Source organism: Eubalaena glacialis, chromosome 8, assembly GCF_028564815.1.
Source record: "Eubalaena glacialis isolate mEubGla1 chromosome 8, mEubGla1.1.hap2.+ XY, whole genome shotgun sequence".
In the NCBI taxonomy this organism is placed as follows: domain Eukaryota; kingdom Metazoa; phylum Chordata; class Mammalia; order Artiodactyla; family Balaenidae; genus Eubalaena; species Eubalaena glacialis.
In genome coordinates this window covers 76835359-76861481 of record NC_083723.1, presented here as the reverse complement: position 1 = coordinate 76861481, position 26123 = coordinate 76835359, and the positions used below count along the sequence as shown (strand labels likewise).

Sequence of the window (26123 nt, the reverse complement as noted above, 5' to 3'; positions counted from 1 at the left end):
AGAAAGGTCTGTTTAGGTCTTCTGCCCATTTTTTTATTGGGTTGTTTGTTTTTTTAATATTGAACTGCATGAGCTGTTTGTATATTTTGGAGATTAATCCCTTGTCGGTCACTTCATTTGCAAATATTTTCTCCCATTCTGAGGGTTGTCTTTTCGTTTTGTTTATAGATTCCTTTGCTGTGCAAAAGCTTTTGAGTTTAATTAGGTCCCATTTGTTTATTTTTGTGTTTATTTCCATTACTGTAGGAGACAGATCAAAAAAGATATTGATGTGATTTATGTCAAAGAGTGTTCTGCCTATGTTTCCCTTTAAGAGTTTTATAGCATTCAGCCTTACATTTAGGTCTTTAATCCATTTTGAGTTTATTTTTGTGTATGGTGTTAAGGAGTGTTCTAATTGCATTCTTTTACATGTAGTTGTCCAGTTTTCTCAACATCACTTATTGCAGAGACTGTCTTTTTCTCCATTGTATGTTCTTGCCTCCTTTGTTATAGATTAGTAGACCATAGGTGCATGGGTTTATCTCTGGACTTTCTATCCTGTTCCATTGATCTATATTTCTGTTTTTGTGCCAGTACCATATTGTCTTGATTACTGTAGCTTTGTAGTATAGTCTGAAGTCAGGGAGTCTGATTCCTCCAGCTCCACTTTTTTCCCTCAAGACTGCTTTGGCTATTTGGGGTCTTTTATGTCTCCATACAAATTTTAAAACTTTTTGTTCTAGTTCTGTGAAAAATGCCATTGGTAATTTGATGGGGCTTGCATTGAATCTGTAGATTGCCTTGGGTGGTATAGTCATTTTGACAGTATTGATTCTTCCAGTCCAAGAACATGGTATGTCTTTTCATCTGTGTCATCTTCGATTTCTTTCATCAGTGTCTTATAGTTTTCTGAGTACAGGTCTTTTGCCTCCTTAGGTAAATTTATTCCTAGGTATTTTATTCTTTTTGATGTGATGGTCAGTGAGATTGTTTCCTTAATTTCTTTTTCTGATCTTTCAGTGTTAGTGATAGAAGTACAACAGATTTCTGTGCATTAATTTTGTATCCTGCAACTTTACTGAATTCATTGATGAGCCCCAGTAGTTTACTGGTAACATTTTTAGGATTTTTTGTGTATAGCATCATGTCATCTGCAAACAGTGACAGTTTTACTTCTTCCTTTCCAGTTTGGATTCCTTTTATTTCTTTTTCTTCTCTGATTGCTGTGGCTAGGACTTCCAAAACTTTGTTGAATAGAAGTGGCGAGAGTGGACATCCTTGTCTTGTTCCTGATCTTAGAGAAATGCTTTCAGCTTTTCACCATTGAGAATGATGTTAGCTGTGGGTTTGTCATATATGGCCTTTATTATGTTGAGCTAGGTTCCCTCTATACCCACTTTCTGGAGGTTTTTTTTTTTTTTTTTATCATAACTGGGTGTTGAATTTTGTCAAAAGCTTTTTCTGCATCTATTGAGATGATCATATGGTTTTTATTCTTTAATTTGTTAATATGGTGTATCACATTGATTCATTTGCATATATTGAAGAATCCTTGCATTCCTAGGATAAATCCCACTTACTCATGGTGTATGATCCTTTTAACGTATTGTTGGATTTGGCTTGCTAGTATTTTGAGGATTTTTTAGTTTGTGTTCATCAGTGATATTGGTCTGTAATTTTCTTTTTGTGTGGTAGCTTTTGTTTTGGTATCAGGGTGATGGTGGCCTCGTAGAATGAGCCTGGGCATGTTCCTTCCTCTACAATTTTTTGGAAGAGTTTCAGAAAGATAGGTGTTAACTCTTCTCTAAATGTTTGTTAGAATTCACCTGTGAAGCCATCTGGTCCTGGACTTTTGTTTGTTGGAAGTTTTAAAATCACAGTTTCAGTTTCCGTACTTGTAATTTGTCTGTTCATATTTTGTATTTCTTCCTATTTCAGTCTTGGAAGGTTTTGCTTTTCTAAGAATTTTCCATTTCTTCTCGGTTGTCCATTTTATTGGCGTATCATTGCTTGTAGTAGTCTCATATGATCCTTTGTATTTCTGTGGTGCCTGTTGTAACTTCTCCTTTATCATTCCCTTTTTTTCTTTCTTTTTTTTTGTTTTGGCTGCTTTGGGTCTTCGTTGCTGCACACTGGCTTTCTCTAGTTGCGGCAAGCGGGGCTACTCTTTGTTGTGGTGTGTGGGTTTCTCATTGTGGTGGCTTCTCTTGTTGCAGAGCATGGGCTCTAGGAACACGGGCTTCAGTAGTTGCAGCATGCGGGCTCAGTAGTTGTGGCATGCGGGCCCTGGAGCATGCAGGCTTCAGTTGTTGCAGTGTGTGGGCCCAGTAGTTGTGGCCCACGGGCTCTAGGGTGCATGGGCTTCAGTAGTTGTGGTGCACGGGCTCAGTAGTTGTGACGCATGGGCTTAGTTGCTCTGCGGCATGTGGGATCTTCCTGGATCAGGGATCGAACCCTTGTTCCCTGCATTGGCAGGTGGATTCTTAACCGTGGTGCCACCAGGGAAATCCCTCCTTTTTCATTTCTAATTTTATTGATTTGAGCCCTCTCTTTTTCTTGATGAGTCTGGCTAAAAGTATCTTTATCTTTATCTTTTCAAAGAACCAGCTTTTAGTTTCATTGATCTTTTGTATTGTTTTCTTTGTCTCTATTTCATTTATTTATGCTCTGATCTTTCTGATTTCTTTCCTCCTACTAACTTTGGGTTTTGTTTGTTCTTCTTTGTGTAGTTGCTTTAGGTGTAAGTTTAGGTTTATTTGTGATTTTTCTTGTTTTCTGAGGTAAGATTGTATTGCTATAAACTTCCCTCTTAGAACTACTTTTGCTGCATCCCATCGGTTTTGGATCGATGTGATTTCGTTGTCATTTGTCGCTAGGTATTTTTTGATTTCCTCTTTGATTTCTTCAGTGATACATTGGTTGTTCAGTAACATTGTTTAGCCTCCATGTGTTTGTATTTTTTACAGTTTTTTTCCTGTAATTGATATCTAGTCTCATAGTGTTATGGTCAGAAAAGAGCTTGATGTGATTTCAGTTATCTTAAATTTACCGAAGCTTGATTTGTGGCCCAAGATGTGATCTATCCTGGAGAATGTTCCATGTGTACTTGAGAAGAAAGTGTATACTACTGATTTTGGATGGAATGCTCTGTAAATATCAATTAAGTCCATCTGGTGTAATGTGTCATTTAAAGCCTGTTTCCTTATTGATCTTCTGTCTGTATGATCTGTCCACTGGTGTAAGTGGGATGTTAAAGTCCCTCACTTTAACACCTGTTGATTTCCCCTTTTATGGCTGTTAGCATTTGGCTTATGTATTGAGGTCCTCCTATGTTGAGTTCATATATATTTACAATTGTTATATCTTCTTCTTGGGTTGATCCCTTGATCATTATGTAGTGTCCTTCTTTGTGTCTTGTAATAGTCTTTATTTTAAAGTCTGTTTTGTCTGATATGAGAATTGCTGCTCCAGCTATCTTTTGATTTCCATTTGCATGGAATACCTTTTTCCATCCTCTCACTTTCAGTCTGTATGTGTCCCTAGGTCTGAAGTGGGTCTCTTGTAGACAGCATATATATGGGTGTTGTTTTTGTATCCATTCAGCAAGCCTGTGTGTTTTGGTTGGAGCATTTAATCCATTCACGTTTAAGGTAGTTATCGATATGTATGTTCCTATTACCATTTTCTTAATTGTTTTGGGTTTGTTATTATAGGTCTTTTCCTTCTCTTGTGTTTCCTCCCTAGAGAAGTTCCTTTAGCATTTGTTGTAAAGCTGGTTTGGTGGTGCTGAATTCTCTTAGCTTTTGCTTGTCTGTAAAGCTTTTGATTTCTCCATCAAATCTGAATGAGAGCTTTGCTGGGTAGAGTCTTCTTGGTTGTAGTTTCTTCCCTTTCATCAGTTTAAATATATCGTACCACTCCCTTCTTGCCTGCAGAGTTTGTGCTGAAAAATCAGCTGATAACCTTATGGGAATTCCCTTGTATGTTATTTGTTGCTTTTCCCTTGTTTCTTTTAATATTTTCTCTTTGTCTTTAATTTTTGTCAGTTTGATTACTATGTATCTCTCTCTCTTTTTTTTTTTTTTTACCAGCACTAAGTCAAGTTCTTTACTTCCCAGAAGTGATGGCTAAAGGGAGGGGAGGGTGAGAAGAGGAAGACAGAAAGAGCCAGAGAGAGGGAGGAGATGGGAAGAGAGGGGACAGTAGACCACTGTTCTATGAAGTCTCAGGAGGCGAGTGCTCAAGGTAAAAAAGAGTCCTGGAAAATCAGCTGTGGGAAGCATCTCAGTTTCTTTCTGTATATAAGTCCTTGGGGGAAAATGGCTGCTGTGCTGCTGCTGCATTAAATAGTTATGTACATCGCAGAGAGTCCCAGGCCTTGGGCAGGCAGGGAGGGGGGTCATTTCATCAGGGGCCGAGTTTTATCATCATCTCTGCACTGGTGGGCCTTTGTAATTTTTCACCTCTGCCATGTACTTGGCCCATGCCTCACCTTTACTTGTTAATACCTCATTCTCCGTCTTCTTCTTGGCTGCTATTCCTGTCTTCAGGGCTAGTTTGTTCCCGCCTCTGCGCTTGCCCATGAAGCTGAGTGTGGGGCCTGGGCTGCCCTTCCTCTTCAGATCCCCAGGACCCGTGGTGGCGGCGGTGGCTGGCTGGTTGGGTCGCTGTGGGCCTGGGGGCGGCTCCTCCTGCCACTGCCGCTGCTCCTCCTCCATCTTTCACTTGAACAGCTCCAGGAAGCTGCTGTTGTTGGCGAACGAGTTCACACCGTCCGACACTGGGCTCAAACCTCTGCCCGACACTTCATCCTCCCCGCTCTCAGGCGACGTCCTGGGCCCTGACTTAGCCCATCGGCTCTCGCTGCCACCGCCGCCTGTGGGGTCTGGTGCCTCCCAGCCTGGAGGCTCCACCCGTCTCCCTTGGGCAGCCATTTTGTCGCCAGGTGCCGTGCAAAGGACTCTGGGGAGGCCACTCTGGCCCTGCGCTTGGAGCCCAACTTGCCTCGTCCTGGGCAATGCATCTGATTACTATGTGTCTTGGCATTTTCCTTCCTGGATTTATGTTGCCTGGGATCCTGCGCTTCCTGGACTTGGACTGTTTTCTTTCCCATGTTATGGAAGTTTTCAGCCATTATCTCTTCAAATATTTTCTTAGGCCCTTTCTCTCTCTCTTCTTCTGGGACCCCAATAATGTGAATGTTGGTGCATTTAATGTTGTCCCAGAGGTCTCTTAGATTGTCTTCATTTCTTTTCTTTTTTAAAAAAAAAAAATTTATTTATTTATTTGGCTGTGCTGGGTCTTAGCTGCTGCATGTGGGATCTTCGTTGCTGTGTGCGAGATCTTTTTAGTTGCTGCAAGCGGGATCTAGTTCCCTTACCAGGGATCGAACCCAGGCCCTCTGCACTGGGAGTGTGGAGTCAACCACTGGACCACGAGGGAAGTCCCTGTCTTCATTTCTTTTCATTCTTTTTTCTTTATTCTGTTCTGCAGCAGTGATTTCCACCATTCTGTCTTCCAGCTTACTTATCCATTCTTCTGCCTCATTTATTCTGCTATTGATTCCTTCTAGTGTATTTTTCATTTCAGTTATTGTATTATTCATCTCTGTTTGTTTGTTCACTAGATCTTCTAGCTCTTTTTTAAACATTTCTTGTATCTTCTTGGTTGGTGCCTCCATTCTTTTTCCAAGATCTTGGATCATCTTTACTATCATTACTCTGAATTCTTTTTTGGGTAGATTGCAGCTGTTCTTCTGAGGTTTTATCTTTTTCCTTCACATGGGACATACTCCTCTGCCATCTCATTTTGTCTAACTTTCTGTGATTGAGGTTTCCGTTCCACAGTCTGCAGGGTTGTAGTTCTTCTTGCTTCTGCTGTCTGCCCCCTGGTGGATAAGGCCGGTCTAAGAGGCTTGTGCAGGCTTTCTGATGGGAGGGACTGGTTCCTGCCCACTGGTGGGTGGAACTGGGTCTTGTCTCTCAGGTGGGCAGGGCTGTTTCAAGGGGTGTGTTTAGTGGGCACCTGTGGGCTCAGGAAGACTTTAGGCAGCCTGTCTGCTGATGGGTGGGGCTGTGTTCCTCCCCTGTTGGTTGGTTGGCCTGAGGCATCCCAGTAGGCTGTTGGGTGGGGCTAGGTCTTGGTGAGAAAATGGCCACCTCCAGGAGGGCTCACGCCAATGAGTGCTTCCTAGAACTACCGCCACCAGTGCCTTTGTGCCCGCAGTGAGCCATAACTGCCCCCCACCTCTGCAGGAGACCATCCAATACCAGCAGATAGATCTAGCCTAGGCTCCTATGAGGTCCCTGCTTTTTCCCCTGGGTCCTGGTGCCCACAAGATCTTGTGTGCACCCTCCAAGAGTGGAGTTGCTGTTTTCCCCAGTCATGTGGAATTCCTGCGATTAATCCCCTCTGGCCTTCACAGCTAGATGCTCTGGGGGCTCCTCCTCCCAATGCCAGACCCCCAGGCTGGAGAGCCTGATGTGAGGCTCAGAACTTTCACTCCTTTGGGAGAACCTCTGCAATATAATTATTTTCCAGTTTGTGGATCGCCCACCCAGGGGGTGTGAGATTTGATTTTATCGCAATTATGCGCCTCTTACTGTCTTGTTGTGGCTTCTTCTTTGTCTTTTGATGTAGGATATCTTTTTTGGTAAGTTCCAGTGGTTTTATGTCAATGGTTGTTCAGCAGTTAGTTGTGATTTTGGTGTTTTCATGAGAGGAGGTGTGCTCACATCCTTCTCTGACACCATTATTTTTATTTTTATTTTTTTAACGTCTTTATTGGAGTATAATTGCTTTACAGTGTTGTGTTAGTTTCTGCTGTATAACAAAGTGAATCAGCTATATGCATATGCATATCCCCATATTCCCTCCCACTTGTATCTCCCTCCACCCTCCTTATCCCACCCCCCTAGGTGGTTGCAAAGCACTGAGTTGATCTCCCTGTGCAGTGCAGCTGCTTCCCACTAGCTATCTATTTTACATTTGGTAATGTATATATGTCAGTGCTACTCTTTCACTTCATCCCAGCTTACCCTTCCCCCTCCCTGTGTACTCAAGTCCATTCTCTGTCTGTGTCTTTATTCCTGTCTGATGACCCTAGGTTCATCAGAACCATTTTTTAAAAAATTCCATATATATGTGTTAGCATAAGGTATTTGTTTTTCTCTTTCTGACTTACTTCACTCTGTATGACAGACTCTAGGTCCATCCACCTCACTACAGATAACTCAGTGTCATTTCTTTTTATGGCTGAGTAATATGCCATTGTATATATGTGCCACATCTTCTTTATCCTTTCATCTGTTGATGGACGCTTATGTTGCTTCCATGTCCTGGCTATTGTAAATAGTGCTGCAATGAACATTGGTACATGACTCTTTTTGTTATTTATTTATCTATCTATCTATCTATCTATCTTTATTGGAGTATAATTGCTTTACAATGGTTTGTTAGTTTCTGCTTTATAACAAAGTGAATCAGTTATACATATATCCCCATATCTCTTTCCTCTTGCGTCTCCCTCCCTCCCACCCTCCCTATCCCACCCCTCTAGGTGGTCACAGAGCACTGAGCTGATCTCCCTGTGCTATGCGGCTGCTTCCTACTAGCTATTAGTTTTACATTTGGTAGTGTATATATGTCCATGCCACTCTCTCACTTTGTCCCAGCTTACCCTTCCCCCTCCCCGTGTCCTCAGGTCCATTCTCTAGTAGGTCTGCATCTTTATTCCTGTCTTGCCCCTAGGTTCTTCATGACCATCTTTTTTTTTTTTTTTTTTTTTTTAGATTCCATATGTATGTGTTAGCCTACGGTATTTGTTTTTCTCTTTCTGACTTACTTCACTCTGTATGACAGACTCTAGGTCCATCCACCTCACTGCAGATAACTCAGTGTCATTTCTTTTTATGGCTGAGTAATATGCCATTGTATATATGTGCCACATCTTCTTTATCCTTTCGTCTGTTGATGGACGCTTAGGTTGCTTCCATGTCCTGGCTATTGTAAATAGAGCTGCAATGAACATTGTGGTACATGACTCTTTCTGAATTATGGTTTTCTCAGGGTATATGCCCAGGAGTGGGATTGCTGGGTCATACGGTAGTTCTATTTTTAATTTTTTAAGGAACTTCCATACTGTTCTCCATAGTGGCTGTACCAATTTACATTCCCACCAACAGTGCAAGAGGGTTCCCTTTTCTCCACACCCTCTCCAGCATTTATTGTTTGTAGATTTTTTGATGATGGCCATTCTGACCAGTGACACCATTATTTTTAATAGATTTTGTGCCTAACAATTTAAAGACCTCTGACCACATGTACTTGGAGAACAAGAGTTTCCTGAATCTTGGTCTTTTGCTTATTCTCTTATTTCTTTGTTTCTCCCCAGGGGCAGCCTTTAAGTAGTCAAAATAAACCAGGTGAAGGCACCTGGGGGTCTGGGGGTATCAGTGTCAATCAGCACCTTTTCCTGCTCTTCTCTTGGTGTTAGTGTTGGTGGTATTTTTAGGCTGACTAGTAAACTTCAGGCTTATTTTTTTTTAATGAAAAAAATTGGTTGTGGAAACATAGAAGTATATAACAAACACTAATAAACCACCTCCCCCAACTCCTGGCTTAAAAAAGATATATATTTTTTAAACCAAGACATAGGAACCATCTTTTTCTGCCTTCACCGCCCAGGATTTTGTTACTAAAATGGGATTCTTGTTCCCAAGGAGTTTATGTGAGAATTAAATGAGGGCATATAAACAAAGCATGGCACATGGCAGTTTCTCAAAAATTGTAGCTATTAGTGTGAACACTTCCATAATTATTGCTATTCTGACTAGCCCCCAATAGAGCCTGGTTACAGAAGCTGGGAAAGGTCAGAGCTGTGGGAAGGTAAGGGGTAACTTAGCATTTGGTGATGGGGCGGGAGAGGCAGTTTCAGAATGAAGCCCTTGTTTCGCTTGTCTGTGGAGGGGAGGCAGGCAGCCGTGTGGTCTGCATTGTGAACCCCGCCATGGAAGGACTCACTACCTTTAGTGAGTCAGAGAGGCTCTGGTTCCTGCATGTGGCAGCAGGCTGGCTTCTCCCCAAATGAGAGTGGACCCAGACGTGTGCTGTGCCTCAGAAAAGTCTGGAAAGCACGTAGGCTGTTCTCTCAGAATGTTTCGTTTGTCTCAGGAGATGCTTGTTCAGTTCTTGAATCAAGATGTAAGAAGCTCTTGAGCAATATCAGTAACATATTTTTTTTTTTATAAATGTATTTATTTTATTTATTTATTTTAGGCTGCGTTGGGTCTTTATTGCTACACATGGGCTTTCTCTAGTTGCAGTGAGCGGGGGCTTTCGTTGCGGTGTGCGGGCTTCTCGTTGCGGTGGCTTCTCTTGTTGCAGAGCACGGGCTCTAGGCACACGGGCTCTAGAGCGCAGCCTCAGTAGTTGTGGCCCACGGGCTTAGTTGCTCCGCGGCATGTGGGATCTTCCCGGGCCAGGGCTCGAACCCGTGTCCCCTGCATTGGCAGGCAGATTCTTAACCACTGCGCCACCAGGGAAGCCCAATATCAGTAACATATTAATGGGCCCTGCCTCTAGTCATATTCTTTTTGGGAAGAGCAACAGTGAAGCTCTCAAGGCCCCACCAAATCCACTCTTTTTAAAAGATGTCTTTCCTGAGACTCCCCCAGGCCACACCCATCTCTGTGATGTCTGAAAGTCAGTCAGTTTATTGCTGCTTTTTAAATTTTCTCCTAGATTATTCTGTGTCCTGGTTTGGGTTTTAGTTCTTAGGATTGGGAGCTTCTAAAAGGCTGTTTGACCTTCTATTGTTTTTGTTTGAGCTGAACCCCTCCTGTGGGAGAGAGGGCCTTCTGAGCATTCTTTCCAATATTCGATCCCAGGAGTAGCTTTTGTCTTTTTACAGAAATCATCCTGTCCTACGAGCTTTATTGTGAAAGGCTACTTCAGATCTTTTTGGAACTAGGTAGGATTTAAGTCATAAGGAGAGACATTCACGTACTATTTTCTTCTAAGGTTGATAGACATTATTTCATCAAATCCAAGATTTCATCCATCGTAAGAAGCACCACTATTTTATGTACCACTAAGAAAGAACCCTGCCAACTAAACCATGTCATTTGAAAAACATCCTGATTTCAGAGATGTGAAAAAAGTGTGTGTTTTAAAATTGACAAGCTGTGATGTATTGATACAAAACTGTGTTGGCTGGAATGAGTCAGGAGTCAGAGTTCAGGCGAGCAGATGTTTATTCCGCCAGGGCTTTCACATCATGTCTGACGCCCATCACTGAACTTCTCGTCTCTCTATACCCGCTTTGCTGCCCGACTCCCTCCGAGGTGCCGGTTGCTGCAGCATTAAGTCCAGTTATCTCAGCCAGAAATCTGAGCATCAGACGGGGCTCATTCCCTCCTTTCCCTCCCATACCTAGTCTCCCGCTAGTTGATTCTGCCTCTTGAATATCTGTCCTGCCTGTTCCCAGTGCCCCAGCCTCACAACCATTGCCCTGGTGCAGGTTTCCACCGTCTCTCACCTGGATGTCCCTGGAGTCTCCCGGCTGGTCCCTCTGCACTCACTTGATTCTCTGCACGGCAGCCCATCGGGGTGTGTCCCTGCCTGGCACGTGCCCTTCTGTGCTCTTCACTGTCCTGGGCTGACATCCACGCCCTCCTCCCCTCACACACTCCAGGCCAGTCGCCTGAACGTATTTCAATCCCCGCCGTTGACGCCCCAGGCTCTCCCTCACCTCCTAGCCCTGTCTGAAGGCTCCGTCACTCCCATCCGCACAGGCGCACAGAGTCCACATGCAGACTCCGTCCCTCTGCTTCACCTGGCCAGCAACTCAGATGTACTCTCATTTCCTTCAGCAGCCGTGTCACCCCCCGATTTCCCTACGGGGGCACCAACCCCGTCGTGGGGTAACGCTCGTCATCACTGCCTGATTCCATGTCTGCGTCCCTCCTGGAACATCCTCTTTTGCTCACCTTTGCACCCACACGGTGCCTGCAGTACAGTCAGCACCGTTGGGTTGGAAGAATACTTGGATATACTTCATTGGAATAGAATACTTGGAACACTTCATTTTGCATCCGAGATGCAGAGGATAATTAATTTGCCTGGACTCGAGATGGAAGCCCAGGTCCACAAAACACGTGATTTTTCCATCCAGCTGTGGATGCACAGAGCTTGAACGGCAAAACCTGGCCCACAGGCTCCCGCGTGAGCTCAGCTCCCTGCATCAGCCTCATTCGGTTTTATCATCTCTCGGACCTGCTGCATCTGCAGGTGGCAGTGAATTAGTTACTCCATCTGAAAGGCTGAAAGTCTGTAAGTCTGTAATGGCTTAGTCCTTTTTCTCCTTCCTCTCCCTGGTTGTGAGTGAGTGAGATAAGGTACTGAATAGACGGCAGTGTGCACAGAGGTGAGGGTGACCCCGTCACTTTGCTAATAATGTGTGGTTAGCATTGTGCCCCAATTTTGATTTTTTTCAGGCAGTTTACGGTCCTGAAGTCACAGCCCTGTGACACAGAGCAGGGTTTTCCTCACCATGTGGAAGTGGAGCCCCAGGGCAGAGCAGCTCAGGTTTCTAGAGACTTCCTGGCCCTGGCTCCGGCTCCAGGTGGATCATCTCTGGTGGGTGTGTGGGAAGTTCCTTTTATGGTTGAAATGGAGACTTTGTTGGTGGGAAGGAGCCAGCCGGTGGTGGCTGCTTGGGTTTCCAAGAGGATCCGCTGCTAGTCTCTGGGGAGCTTTCCCAGGAGGGTTGAGCAGAGAGGCTGCTTGTTCGTTCTCAAGCACACATGAAGCACCTTCTGTGTACAGGGCCCAGAGGAAGTTAAGGAGGGAGATGGAAGATGGAAAGACATAGGGCTTCGGGGTTGGATAGGCTCAGCTGCATTCTCCTTCTGGCCCTGGTCAGCTGTGTGCCTTTGGGTCACTGGCTCACGAGCTCTCTCCGCTTCTGTCCCTCTGTAAAATAAAGGTGACAGTAACTTCATGGACCAGTTAGAGTGTCTTTAGTTGCAAAGAAAATCTGTTATTACCTCACATAAGAAAACCTCCCCAGGTAGGGTGAGTCACCTTCAGCTGAGGCTCCTGGCGGCTGGTTAATTCAGTGGCTCCGTGGAGCCCCTGGGTGGTAGTCTCCATGCATTTCTTGTCCCAGCTGCCCAGTTCTCCTTTTGGTGCCCAAATGACTGCATTGCAGACAAAGCCCAGAGGCAGAAAAGTAGTCTCCTCCTTGTGCCTCTTTTTAAGAGAGAGAAAGAACCTCTCAGGAACCCCCAACAGACTTTTCCTCAAGTCTCAGTGGCCAGAATTGCCACGGATGGCCCATCCTACCCAAACCCTGATAAGAACAGCAGAGTTACCAGGAAGGGCCAAGACTCATCTGTGGGTCTGGGCTACCCCTTCCACGCCCTTGTACCAGGCTCCCAAACCTGAACAAAATCGGGGGAGGCAGCTAGTGGTTCCTCACACTCAGGGGGTGTCAGAGCCCTCCAGGCCCCCGGTTCTCAGTGCGGTGCCTGCAGAAACAAAACGGACATGGTGGAAGTACTCGCCCCTCCCCTGCCCACTCTGGGAGCGTACAGACTCTAACGGGGCAAAGACCATCCCCGGGGGGGTAAGCAGGCAGTGGAAGAAGCAGAGGCACGCGCTTCAGGGTTTGAGGAGGTGGTTACCGAAATTAAACTCTAGTCACGGCCTTGGTGGGGTGTCTTGCCAGGTCTCTAGACTGGAGGAGGCTGGCTATCAAAAGAGAAGCAGACTTTGCTGCTTAATGAAGTGTCAGAAGAGCAAAGCCAAGTTTACAAGCAACGTGCATGGACCTAATCTCCACAGCCTTTCGAATTTTTCCACTATACAGCTGGTCTGCTAACACACACTTCTCCTTTAGTGTTAGCTAATAAATCAAAACCCTTTAGGAGAAATACCGAAATTGCTAAAGCCTTAATCGTCAGTACATAGCTACATTTCTGTGGGTTAGTAATTCTTGCTTAATACTTTTGCAATATCAGGCCAGCCACCATCTTTGGGCTCTTTATAATGTCCCAATCTCTGTTCCTGGAGAGATGGTAGAACAAACCCCCTGCAATCTTGCACGGTTTCTTCAGAGTGCCTTTGCACCCTAGCCTCTTGCCATCAGTTTTTAGAGCAGTGTAGTGGAAAGATCACTGGTCTGAGAGTCAGAAGATGTGTGCCATGGGGTTCAGGCCAGTCTGTAACCTCTGAGGGCCGCAGTCTCCCTTTCTGAGCACAGAAACTGGCTTAGATCCGAGCGATAGGACCACGTCCCCTCCAGGCCTGTGCAAACGTTGCGAGTCAGTCATGCCTTTCTCGCTCCTCACTGCCTCCTGGCCTAGACCCAGTCTTAGAATCCTTTCCCAGTAGCTAGGCAGCGATCACTGATGGATCCATCAGAGGTGGTACTCAAGATGAAACTGGTTTTCCACCTCAGAACTAGTCGTCCCCTGGGGCCCTTGTAGTTTCATAATTTCTCCACAGAAGACAGGTTAAGAGCTGATTGCCCCTACTCTGTCATGATGCACATTACTTTTTGAAGAGCCTTATCAGAACTCCATTTGAAGCCCTGTTCCTCTAGGACATGTTATGATCAAGGGCTATTACACAGGAGGGTCGTGGCAACAGTGATCACCTTGGTCTCGCTCACTGAGAATCTCCAGCATTTAGCCCAGAACATAATAGGACCCAGTTATCTGTGGAGTGAAATGAATGAGTTTGGGGTGGGGGTCTGCTCAGAAAGCATGCCCTCCCCTTGTCTCTATGGGAGGGGTCCTGGGGGCTGCATTATGCGTTGGGAAAGAAAACTGCTTCCCTCCTTTTGGATATTGTTAGAGTTTTAAAAGTCTTCTCTGGGTTTCTTCTCTCTGGTTTGCATTTGGCTTTCCAAGCCTTAGAAGTAAAGAGAATGGAAATTAAAGCTTCAGACTGGGAAGGAGGCAGCTTCATTAGGGCTGGGCCTGGGGAGCTTTCAGGTACCTTAGGAGAGGAGCCTCTGTTCCCGCTGGCTTCCCTGGCCCACAGCCTGGTCCCTGGCAGCCGTGCCGGGCGTGGAGCCACGCTTCCTAGTGCATCCCCACCTGTTGCCTCCGGCAGCTCCTGCCTGCTCTCCTCCCCCAGGAACTCCTGGCCTGTATCCGGGTAGCTGTTTTCTTAGCTGCTTGGAGGGTCTGCTCCCCGGCTGAAGGCTCCCCTGAAAACTGTGGCCATATCTTTGGCCAGCCTGGAGAGGGAACTTGAGTTGGCCTCCCTGCCAATAGTGGAAGGAAAGAAACATTTTCAGACGGGTACAGTGTGGGTCACTACAGGTAAGCCTCGTAGCCAACCCTTACTTTACAGATGTGCAGACTGAGGCTCAGAGACAAGAGGCAGTGACCCAGCGAGGAGGAGATGAAGCTGGGACCCACCTGCACGTTGACTGCAGGTATCTGTGTTGCACAGAGCTGCGGGCACATGGGAGGCGCGTGATCTCGTGGGAGAATGGGGTGGGGGGGGGCAGCAGGTCCGCTGGGTGAGGGAGGGGCGCTCTTCTGCCCCATTCGGTGTGTACTCCCCTGCCCTCGCCTCCAGATGTGTTCTTTTGGGTCCAACCCTTTGACATTGACTGTACTACACTTCTGTCTCGGCCGCCTCCTGTTCTAGTATCAAATTGCCATCTGCAACCCTGGGCGGTCCTTAAAAATATGTGGGAAGAGGCTGAAGAACATCTAGCTGCTTATTTTCTTGTGGGAAATCTTCCACCCCATTTCTCCCGTCTATGGCATTGACCCTTGGCTGGACTGGGGAGCGAGTTTTATTCTAACCCTGCCCTTTGGGATTTGTGTGGTAAGCTATTCATTTATCCACCAACTGGGTGGGTAGCATAATTTTAAGTAAAATTTTTGGAGTAATTGATATGTTCCTATGACATAAATGTCTAAAGGTCACAGCTGAGAAGGTGAAATACCTCTGACCCCTGATCTCCTGGCCATCTAGCTCCCCACCCAAGAGGCAACTACTGTTAATAGTTTCTTGTGTCTCTTTCTGAAGACCTTCTGTCCTTGTCGTTCAGTGGTTCTTAATAGGACCCAGGAGAGATGGAGCAAATCAGGATGAACCAGGGAAGAATTTTCTAAGGGCAGCCATCAGGAGATGGGGTCAGGGAGGAGAGGCAGGCACAGATATTCTGAAAAGGATTCCCAGAGAACTCGGATATGGTCCCTCCTGCTATCCCCAGCCACTGGTCTAGCCAGACAGGCAAGATACTGACACGTAGAAATGGACGTACTAGAGATAAAGGTTAAATTCCTGATGCAGCCATTGGGTGCCCTCACCCAGAGGAGGGAGACAGCAGAGGTGGGTCTGCCGTGGCTGGTGGGGCCTTGGAAGGACCAGCCTGGGCCTCTCAGCTGTGTGACTTTGGTTACTATCTTCCATCTCTCTGGGCCTCCTTGTTCTTCATGTGTGAAACCCCTAGTCTAGGGTTTTAAACTTTTTTGTTCCTTAAACCCCTTTAGTAATCTGAAGAAACCCACAGACCTCTTTAAATGCATACGATAAAATATACAGGATTATAAAGTAAACAAATTACATTGAAATGCAGCTAGTTTCCCCACTTGGTGGGCCAAGGGGAGTTCCATCACACAGGGATTCCCACTCCAGGAGCGCCAGGCCAGGGTCCGGCTCCCGTGAACTGTTCTGGGTCCTGGCACTGGAGGACCAGTGGAGATGGGGCAGGATTCCCTCCGGAGGTTGCTTTGTGAAGACTCCAGCGTGAACAATCCATTGTTCCTGATAACTAGCTTCCCCTCTGTCTACACCAGCCCTCCTCTCCCAATTGAAGGTGAGCTGGTTTGTCCAGCATTCGGTTTCCAAAAGGTGGCAGCGCTGTCCTGGGAAATAGAATCCCAGCAACCTGGGGGCGGGAAGTGCCTGCCGTGGGTGCCACCCGCCTGCTGTCTGGGCCCAGGAGAGCAGCTCTCAGCCGGCCTGCAGGAGGGCTTGCCCGGCTGTACTCTCCTCCCCAGTCCTCCACATCTTAGCCTGGGAGGTGGGCCCTGTCTTTGGCCAGGCGTCTACGCCCTGCTCTGTGGTGGAGCTGCCCCGCAGGGCTATTCTGAGGGCAGGGAAGCCTCCTGGGCGATTGGCTGACCCCACAAGCATCTCAGGACCCTCCTCAACTCAGACGCAGAAGGAAGTTATGTTCCTGCAATTGACCTTTTTCCCCTTCTTCTTTCTGGTGTTTCAGGTCGGGGCTGTGGAGGGAGGTGGGCATTTTAAGCAACGGAGTCTTGGGTGGTCTAGGCTGAGGTTTTTCTTTCCAAACAATTTAACATTGGTTAAGGCAACATCAAGCATTTTAGTGGACCCGTTTAAGGCACGAAGCAGTGCAATGATTTCCAATCCACCAGAGTCACTTCAGATGCCTCAAGGCAGCCTTCAGTCGTTCCTCCGCAGTTAGTTCTGGGCTTGTGGGCAGGATTTGCTGCTTCTGATGTGTGTTCAAATGCGGATGAGCCGGTATCTGAGCTGTAATTGAGGGAGTCGATGTTCAAGAATAGGCTAGAACAGGAGATTGTGTACAACAGAAGGAGAAGGTCAGCAAGGCCTGGTTCAGATGCACGTTCTGGCTGACGGATACGCCGGCCCTCATCTTCAAGTCCGCGCCTCTAGGAGCCAAACACAATCTCTCAGGAAGATTCACATCTTCATGTCATTCTTTAAACCACGCTGCTGATCCTCCATTTCCTCCATCTTCCGGATGTTTTCTCTGTTACGCACAGATGCATACCTACTCACACATCGACACATTCATTAAGGCAGATACACAAAGAGGAAAAAACCCCACATGTTTTGTTTATTCATTTATTCCAAAAATGTACACTGAGCCCTTGCCATGCACAGCCCCTGTTTCCATAGAGTTTATGGTCTAGAGGGAGGGGACGGGCAGTGAACAAAGAAACGAATGAGCTAGAAAAGTGTCGTGTGGAAGTATGCTCTCCAGAGAATATGAATGTCACATCCACATCCTAGGATGTGACAGCGTGACAGGGTGTCGCTCTGCGCAGGATGAGCGTGGAACACCAGCCTCCCCGGGAGGCGACTAGTGTCAGCGAGATGTGAGGGCCCTGGGGGACATTGTGCCAAGGCCTTGGGGCGGTCGTGCCCCTGGTGTGTTTAAGACACAGAGAGGAAGCTGGAAGGCGGGGTCAGCTGGGGGCAGGGGCCAGATCCCGAGGCTGGGGGAGGGATCGAGATGAGATGTATCCATTGGACATTTCTAAGGGCGTGAGTGATGCGAAAAACTACCTGTGACCCAGTTGCTTGCCCATCATTCCCGTCAAGTGGACACACTGGGGCTTTATTTGGGGGGCCTCAGTAGAGGGACACAGGAAGGTGGCCGGAGCCAGCTAGCACTTGTTGGGCATTTGTCTGCTCGGCAAGCGCTGACGGCTCGCTGCATGGCAGCTCGTGTAAAGCCTACAGCAGCCCCACGAAGAGACCCATTACCATCGGTGTGTCCACGGAAGACGAGGGGCAGGGGTGGAGTAATTCCCTCACCGCCACCTAGCCGGAGGGGCAGAGCTGGGGTTGGAGCCCAGCCAGGCAGACTGCAAGCCCTGCTCTATGTGTCTTCCTGGAAATGGAGCCTTGGGCGGCTTTGTTGTTGTTGTTGTCAATTTATCTTTATGACTTATTTAATATGTGTGAAACATTGTTATAATTTGCATTTCTTTGACCACTACTGAGATCGAACAGTCTTTCCTGTCTTTACTTTTTTTTTATTGTGATAAAATATAAAATTTGCCATTTTAACCATTTTTAGGTGTACAGTTCAGTGGCATTAAATACATTCACACTGTCATGCAGCCATCACGATTATCCATTTCTAGAACTTTTTCATCGCCCTAAACAAAAACTCTGTGGCCATCAAGCAAGAACCCCACATTCTCTTTCCCTGAGCTCCTGGTAACCTCAAATCTACTTTCTGTGGCTCTAAATTTGCCTAGTCTAGATATTTCATATAAGTAAAATCATCCAATATTTGTCCTTTTGTGCCTGGCTTCTTTCACTCAACATAATGTCTTCAAGGTTCATTTGTGTTGTAGCGCGTGTCAGCTTTATTCCATTCTGTGGTTGAATGATGTCCCATCGTGTGTATGGACCACGTTGGCCTATCTGTTCATCTGTTTCTGGATACGGGTTGTTTCCACCCCGGGCAGCTTTTTACATGGAGACAGGACCTTTCCAGCTACTTGCCTCTGTTCTGGGGACGCTTGCTGAAGCCTGGAGAACCTGCGTCTGCCTGCGGGGCGGGGTGACCGCCACTGTTGGGGTTGGTGATGAGATTTCAAGGTAACTAACCTTGGATTGTTTAGAAAGCACAGGATGAACACTGTAATTGTTCTCGTGCTGATGCTAACTCTAATTTGGTTTTCTTCCTGTCCCCTCCATAGACTCACAGCATGGAACAAGACCTCCAGAGAGGGCACTTCATCGTTTGCTTCTAAGCAACAAATCATCTTCCGTAGATGGAAATTTACCTTGTTCTTGAAGTTCCCCAGAGGAGCCACCTGGGAGCCCCAAGTCTCTGCTGGGTGACCTGGGCAGGCCACGCCTAACTGGCCTCAGTTTCCCCATCTGTAAAATGATGTAAAATCCCTTCTAAGAGATTACATGTCCTTCCTGGACAGACAGATTAAAAAGTACCTTCTAAATTCAAGTCCAATTTTTTCCTTCCTGTTCGTGCTTCAAGCCTGTTCCCCTCTCCTCTGTGAAAGGCACGGGTCAGCATTGCCCCCAGAGTAATCCTGTATTTATTGCGCACACCTGTGATGTCTGTGGCCCCGCGGCCTCTGGTTAAATGACGGAGTGGAGCCCCCGGTGTGAGCAGGTGGACCGCAGCTGCCATGCCCGCTGGGTTTCTTTCTTGCTCCTGTTTGACAGGAGCCTCCCCCCGCCCCCCGGTGTCCAGCCTTTCTCCGGAGGCCTGGCAGCTCTGAGGTGGCCTTGGGAGACTCTGGTTTCTGCCTCTCCCGATGAACTGCCCCCTTTCTCATCACCAGAAAGTAAACGATGCTGGTTGTCCCCTGTTTGCTCCTCAGCCGCCAGCTGTGCGAGAGGCGAAAATTCACGCTGCATCAATCTCCCCTGAGGCACGAGGCCACTCACGGGCGTCTTTCTTTTTCAGAACAATAAATCTGAAGAATCCAGTGCTGCAGCAGGTGCTGGAGAGGAAGAATGAGGTCCTGTGTGTCCTGACACAGAAGATAGTGACGACGCAGAAGTGTGTGATATCTGAGCACGTCCAGATCGAGGAGCAGTGCGGTGGCATGGTGGGGATCCAGACCAAGACGGTGCAGGTGCGCACCCAGCGGGTGGAGGTGCCGGGTCAGAGGCCACGGCGGCCTCGGTCAGGGGCCTCTTTGGGTGGGGTCTTCATTCGTCAGGATTCTTTCTGTAGTGAGTTAACAGAAATCCAACCCAAATTGGTTTCAACAAGAAAGAATTTATTGGCTCATGTAACTGAAACATTTGGGGTGATCTAGCTTCAGTCACCTCTGGATCCAGGACTCAAGAGAAGGTTGTGAGCTGCCTTCCCTGGGGTAGATTCCCTCTCATAAAAGCTTGTGGGGAGGCTTCTCCTGGCTTTCTTCCCACCTCATCCCCAGTGGAAAGAGTGCTTCAGGGCTAGCACTCACTGGACCATCCCGGTCCGTGCTCATTCCTGAAGTAAACCCAAGGCCGGGGTGATAGGACACTTGGATGGGCCATGCAGGGTTGGATCAGGTGCTTTCCCAAAAGAAAATGGGTCAAATGAGCATTGGTTAGGTTGACGCACAGATGACCCCTAGAGCCCCTCAGAGCCAAGGGTCTCAAAATGATTCCTTTGGTTTAGCTGCCTTAAATCCCTAATGGATTGAGTTAGGGAAGGTAAAGATCTGTACATATGTCTTTATACACATAAACAGATGCTTCTGGATTAAGTTACAGACAGTCTTACCAAGCTGATCCCTGAGCTTCAGTGGAACCGAACTGGAACAGGAGGCTGCAACCCCAGACTGTCTCCCCTCCAGCTTGCCATGGTGCCCGATATTCTTTTCTTAGAGATTTACTTCTTGGGGTAACTTTCAAATTATACTAGAGGACCCAGAAAAGTTGTATTTAGGAGGTGGGGATACAGGTCCGGGGCTGGACTCTCCCTGGGGTGGGCAGGCTTTACAGAGTGATGAGGCCTGATGGGAGATGGCTTCAGCTGGCCCTGCCGATATTTCTATCCACGGTGACCCCCACCAAAGGCCTGGAGCCTGCCTGGGAGTCAGGAGACCAGCTGGCATCACGCTGTGACCAGGATCAAGTTGCTAAAGATGTCTCTGATCTCCAGCATTTGGGCAACGAATAGCTTCTCATCTTCCTCCCCAGGCCATGGTGGGCAAGGGTCATATTTGTGACAGGGTTTGAAGGAGAGAGCTTTGGTGCCTGACTCGGCATTTCCTGCCCACCCTTCTCTCATCCTTGTGCCTCTCCCCTGGTTTTATCTGACTGCACAGTGTGCCATCCACGAGGTCCAGGAGGACGTGCTCGGGGGGTCTTGCTCTCAGCTAGGTTCTCCTAGTCAGGCTCTCTAACCACTGAGGATTTTCTGAAGATTTCAAAGTTGTTTCCATTATCCTCCATGAGGGAAATGGGAAGTTATCTTGTTTATTGTCTTCTTTATTCAGCACCATAGACCTAACTTCATTGTATCCCAAACTCTGGGATCTCGCCTTGGTGCCACCAGGTTGGCCATTGACTTTGGAATACGTGTAGGACATCATGAGGCCGACAAGGATTAAATCCTGACCCCTGCCGGCTGGTCCCTTTTTCTGCTCCGTTCCATGGGCATTTTCCTGGCACTATTTGTGCACAGGCACCAGGCTGGCCACGTGGGGGCAGGAGAAGCCTGGGGGAGCCTGAGCTCACAGGTGGAGCATGCGCCCTCGCCCACAGGTGTCAGCGACGGAGGATGGGAACATCATCAAGGACAGCAATGTGGTGCTGGAAATCCCGGCTCCCACCACCATCGCCTACGGCGTCATCGAGCTGTACGTGAGAGCAGACGGCCAGTTCGGTGAGTGCGCCTCAGCTCAGAGCTCTCTGGAGGCGGTTGAGCCATCGCGGAGGGACACCCCGTCCTCCCCTGAGGCACACACTTGTAGAGGATCCCCCGCTGTTCTGGGGATTGAGAAGAAAGAGATATCGGAAGAGTTTGGGGATGTCTCATGGCAAGTGAGACGGAGGGCCGCGGTGGGAGGGTGTTGGTGAGGAATGCCCAGATGTCAGTGTGGGGCGTGCTTCACCGGCAGGGCGCAGGGCGAAGAACGTGGGCTCTGCAGTCGGACGGACTGGGCATCGGCCCCAGTGCCACGGGGTCCTGTGAGGTCTCAGGCAGCTTGCCGAAGCCGGCTGGGCCTCAGCTTCCCGTGTCTGGGCGGGGAAAGACATTCCCTCACAGGGCTGCGGTGAGGGGCAGGTTAGATGAGGTGCGTGAAGTGCCTGGCACAGCGGTGGCTTATTAAGTACTCACCTTAGCTATTAATAATACTGTCATCACTGTGATCATCTTACCTCCCGTTCCCCTGTAGGGAGCCCAAAAAGCTGCACTTGACCTTGCTGTCTGATCACCAGTGTGTTCAAAGCCGGGAGGTCACTGCATCACTTGAAGAAAATAGGGTTTTATAGTTGGTGTGGCTTGTCTTAGATACTCACGGCTCTTCCCTCACGCTCTTCCCAGGAAAAGCTTGTGTCAAACCCAAGAAAACTGTCTGACTGCTTTTTGGGGACATGAATTAATATACGTAACATCATAAATAATTAACTTTTTTAGGTATGGTCACATTGTTGTGGTTGTGTTTATGAAAAGCGTCATCTTAGTTTTTAGAGATTTACAGTGAACTCTTCACAGGTGAAATGGAAATATGTCTGTGGCTTGCTTCAAGCACGATGGCGGAGAGTGAGGTGTGTGGGGGGTGGGTAGAGGTGGGGGGGGTCATCACAGCTGGTCGATGCGTGTGCGGAGGCCCCCTGTACTACTCTCTCCATCCCCGTGCACTTTCAGTTCTCCACGATGAGAACATTGTGAAGGGGTGCCGTGACGGGCCATGCATGTCTGGGGCTGCCTCCTGCTCCTCCCCCGGGTGTTTTCTGTCAGGTGGCGGGGACCAGGCCGGGGATGCGGGTGTCTTCCGGGAGTCGGCCTTCTGCTCACTCGGCCACGCGGGGTACCACCGTTCATCTACAACCGTGGGCGCTCGGAATGCTGACTGTCCTGTGGGACAGTGGACAAGCCCGCGGGTGCGCGAGGGACGTGAAGGGCAATCACCGACCCTCCCTCTTTCGTTTCGCATGTAGAGCAGCCTGTGTTTCAGGGAGGCGACAAAAACTGAAGGTGCCAGTTGTAGGAAGTTGGTCTGGCGGTGGGGCCAGGGACGCATGGGATACCAGGAATACCAAGAATCGTGACCAGCATCCTTTAGGTCCAAGGTTCCAAATTTGTGTCATCCTGGGCATGATTATTATTCTTTCTCTTTGAAAGACTATCCATCCACTGAACAAACTGCCTATTAGATGATTAAGTTGTTCCTCCAGCTTTTGTCATCAGCGTGTGATAAGCTGTGTGACCACGTGGGCTTGTGTGACTCCAGCCCAGGCTGCTGAGGCCTTGGTTATCCTGTCCAGATGGATTGGTGGTGGAGGTGTTGCTTTTGTCAGGCTTTTTGGAAGCTTGGCCTGCACCGAGGATGCCCATGAGTGCTCTGAGGACCCTTTGGTGGCTGGGGGCCAGGCTGGGGCTGCCATTCCAGGCTTTGGGGCCCCCGGGAGCCCCTCCCTGTTTCTCCGAGGAGGTGGAGGTGCTCTGCCCTGCATGCAGCTCTGTTGGGGCACCTGTCGCTCCCACAGGGGGCGTCTCTTTTCTCAGATGGGGTTGGAAAGACAAAGCTTGCTTGGCGAGGCTCTCCTGTTTGCATTTCAATTTCAAGCCTTTTATCTTGGCTTGCTTCTGCTGTCTTGAAAATAAACTCCTCTTTGTGGTGCTGAGCAGAGGTGCCCTGGGGAGTTCTCAGGGTTCCTCTGGCTCACTTCCCACACCCTGGCCTAGGAAGCCCTCTCCTTTGCCCTCTCCTGCTGCAGCCTGCCCTGCCTGTGCAGCTTGGTGGTCAGGCCCTCGTTCGTGTGACATGCTGCCTGATTCTTAAGCCAGTTCTGCTGCTTTTTCCCATCTCTGTTTTCTGTTGCTCTTCCTGCAAAACGTTCTGATCCGGCTTCATAAACAGCCCTGCAGGGGCTGGAAGGGCCCTTAAGAGGCTGCTCGATCTCTCCTCCCACCTTCTGGGTGGGAGTACAGTTGACGAGGATCCTGTCTGTCTGGTGAAACTTGGAGAGGAGGCCACTCCCTCCGTGTCCCTTGGGGGAGGCATCTGTGAGCCCGTCCTTGGCAAGGGGTTCTCTCAGCCACGATCCCTCCCTTTGCCAACAGACACCCCCTCTTATGGCCAATCAGAAACATCATGTTATTGTCTTGAACTTTAGCCTTTGCTTTGTAGAATTAGGCATTTACCAGTGTCCTTTCAGCACGGACTTCTGATTGGGCACCTGTGGACGTGAACCTGTGCTTCCCACCCTCCCGGGTCTGTGCACTTCTCTGCAGGTCCAGAGGCTGACACCAGCACCCCCCGACCTCGTTCCCATCACAGACTCTTAATTGGCTCCTCTGCTTTGAATCTTTCCCATCCTAGCAGTGTAGCTGATGTGATTATTTAAAAATACACATTTGGTCACTTCACTCACCTGCTCAGACACCCTTCTAAGGCTCCCTTTGTCCCGAGATAAAGTCTGCCCTTCCAGGCACGTCGTGTCCAGCCTTGCTTCTCATCACCAGCGCCTCTCAACGTAGTGATCCAGCCGGGGTTAACCCACCGTCTGGGAACCCTCCACTCTCGCTTATCGGGAGCCTCTGGAGTGTGCTCCCTGCCTCTTGGCCCAGCTAATTCCTACCAGGCTTTAGGGGGCTACTTAGACACTGCTTCGTCCAAGAATCCTTTTCTGCTTCTTTCTCCACACCTGCCACTCTGGATTCAGTGACCTGTCCACCTCTTCCACTCGTATCATACTTATTGTCAAGGCCTAGGTTGTGGTCCTTCTGAATCTCTGGCTCCTTGCAGTGAGTGCCTGATGCTGCAAAGAGTGAAGGAGTTGGCAGTGCCTTCAGGGGGGCTGTGCATATGTGTAAAGGAAGAGTGGTGCTGGGGTCTTGGACTCCGAAAATATGGTTGGGGGCCCCACAGGGCTCTTGGCAGGATTTGAAGCTGTGTTAATGGTCATGGTCCTTGTCCTTGGGGAGCATTCCCTGGGGGTCAGTTCACGCTTATCCACCTCGGTGCCTGGTGCATAGGGTAGAGCGAGCCAGGGGCATCCTGGATGACTAGGAGTGTGGGTGGGTCGTTGGGTGAGTAAACGAAAGCTTGTTTTCTTTGTCTTTAGACAGCCGTCCTGTCTTTATGGATGTCATTAGTGTCCACAGCAATTGAAAATACGTGCTAATACCCATGCCTTTCACATGTCATGCAAGTACTAGACTCAGCCACATTCTCATTCCATAGCCTGTACACAAATTATTAAATAGAAGCATAAAATGAATCCTCATTCTTTTTTAAAAATTTTTATTGAAGTATGATTGATTTACAATGTTGTGTTAGTTTCAGGTGTACAGCAAAGTGATTCAGTTATACATATATCCACTCTTTTAGATTCTTTTCCCATATAGGTCATTACAGAGTACTGAGTAGAGTTCCCTGTGCTATATACAGTAGGTCCTTATTAGCTGTCTATTTTATATATAGTAGTGTGTATATCTCAATGCCAATCTCCCAATTTATCCCTCCCCCTTTCCCCCCTGTTAACCATAAGATTGTTTTCTACATCTGTAACTCTATTTCAGTTTTGTAAATAAGTTCATTTGTACCATCTTTCTAGATTCCACATATAAGCAATATCATACGATATGTGTTCTTCTCTGACTTACTTCACTCAGTATGACAATCTCTAGGTCCATCCATGTTGCTGCAAATGGTATTATTTCATTATTTTTTATGGCTGAGTTATATTGCATTGTATATATGTACCACATCTTCTTTATCCATTCCTCTGTTGATGGGCATTTAGGTTGCTTCCACATCTTGGCTATTGTAAATAGTGCTGCAATGAACATTGGGGTGCATGTATCTTTTTGATTTATGGTTTTCTCTGGGTGTATGCCCAGAAGTGGGATTGCTGGATCATATGGTAGTTCTATTTTTAGTTTTCTAAGGAACATCCATACTGTTCTCCATAGTGGCTGTACCAATTTACATTCCCACCAACAGTGCAAGAGGGTTCCCTTTTCTTCACACCCTCTCCAGCATTTATTGTTTGTAGATTTTTTGATGATGGCCATTCTGACCAGTGTGAGGTGATGCCTCATTGTAGTTTTGATTTGCATTTCTCTAATAATTAGCAATATTGAGCATCTTTTCATGTGTTTTTTGGCCATCTGTCTGTCTGCTTTGGAGAAATGTCTATTTAATTCTTCTGCCTATTTTTTTGATCGGATTGTTTGTTTTGTTGTTGAGTTGTATGAGCTGTTTGTGTATTTTGGAGATTAATCCCTTGTTGGTCGCTTCGTTTGCAAATATTTTCTCCCATCCTGGCGTTGTCTTTTCCTTTTGTTTATGGTTTCCTTTGCTGTGCAAAAGCTTTTGAGTTTAATTAGGTGCCATTTGTTTGTTTGTTTTTTTTATTTTCATTACTGTAGGAGGTGGGTCAGGAGGAGAACCCTCATTCTTGAGTTCACGCAGTTTTTACTTAGCAAGGACACGCTGTTGCATTTTTACCTACAACTTAGTTACCTTAGTTGGGCCCTCAAATATGGAAGTATTTAAGGGGCATTTCTTTTTATAATTTTTAAAAACTTTTTATTATGGAAAATTACATGTTCAGAAGTACAGATAGTAATATAATGAACCCCATGTACCTACCATCCAGCTTCAATAACTAGGGCAATTCATGTTTCATCTATAACTTTCCCGCCTCTCTCCACCCCTACTCAATTGTTTTGAAGC

The 26123-nt window shown here is 47.5% G+C and overlaps 1 protein-coding gene and 1 pseudogene across 1 annotated transcript in view; one reads left to right on the top strand and one right to left on the bottom strand.

Annotated features, from left to right (window-relative positions):
• GSDME (gasdermin E) overlaps positions 1 to 26123 on the top strand; it is a 70972-nt gene that overhangs the window by 25056 nt on the left and 19793 nt on the right. Inside the window, exons 4-5 of the mRNA XM_061197842.1 lie at positions 19178 to 19349; positions 20977 to 21097. Of these exons, the coding sequence (XP_061053825.1) occupies positions 19178 to 19349; positions 20977 to 21097 (293 nt within the window). The remainder of the gene's footprint in view (positions 1 to 19177; positions 19350 to 20976; positions 21098 to 26123) is intronic.
• On the bottom strand, positions 4382 to 4916 carry LOC133096293 (telomerase RNA component interacting RNase-like; annotated as a pseudogene).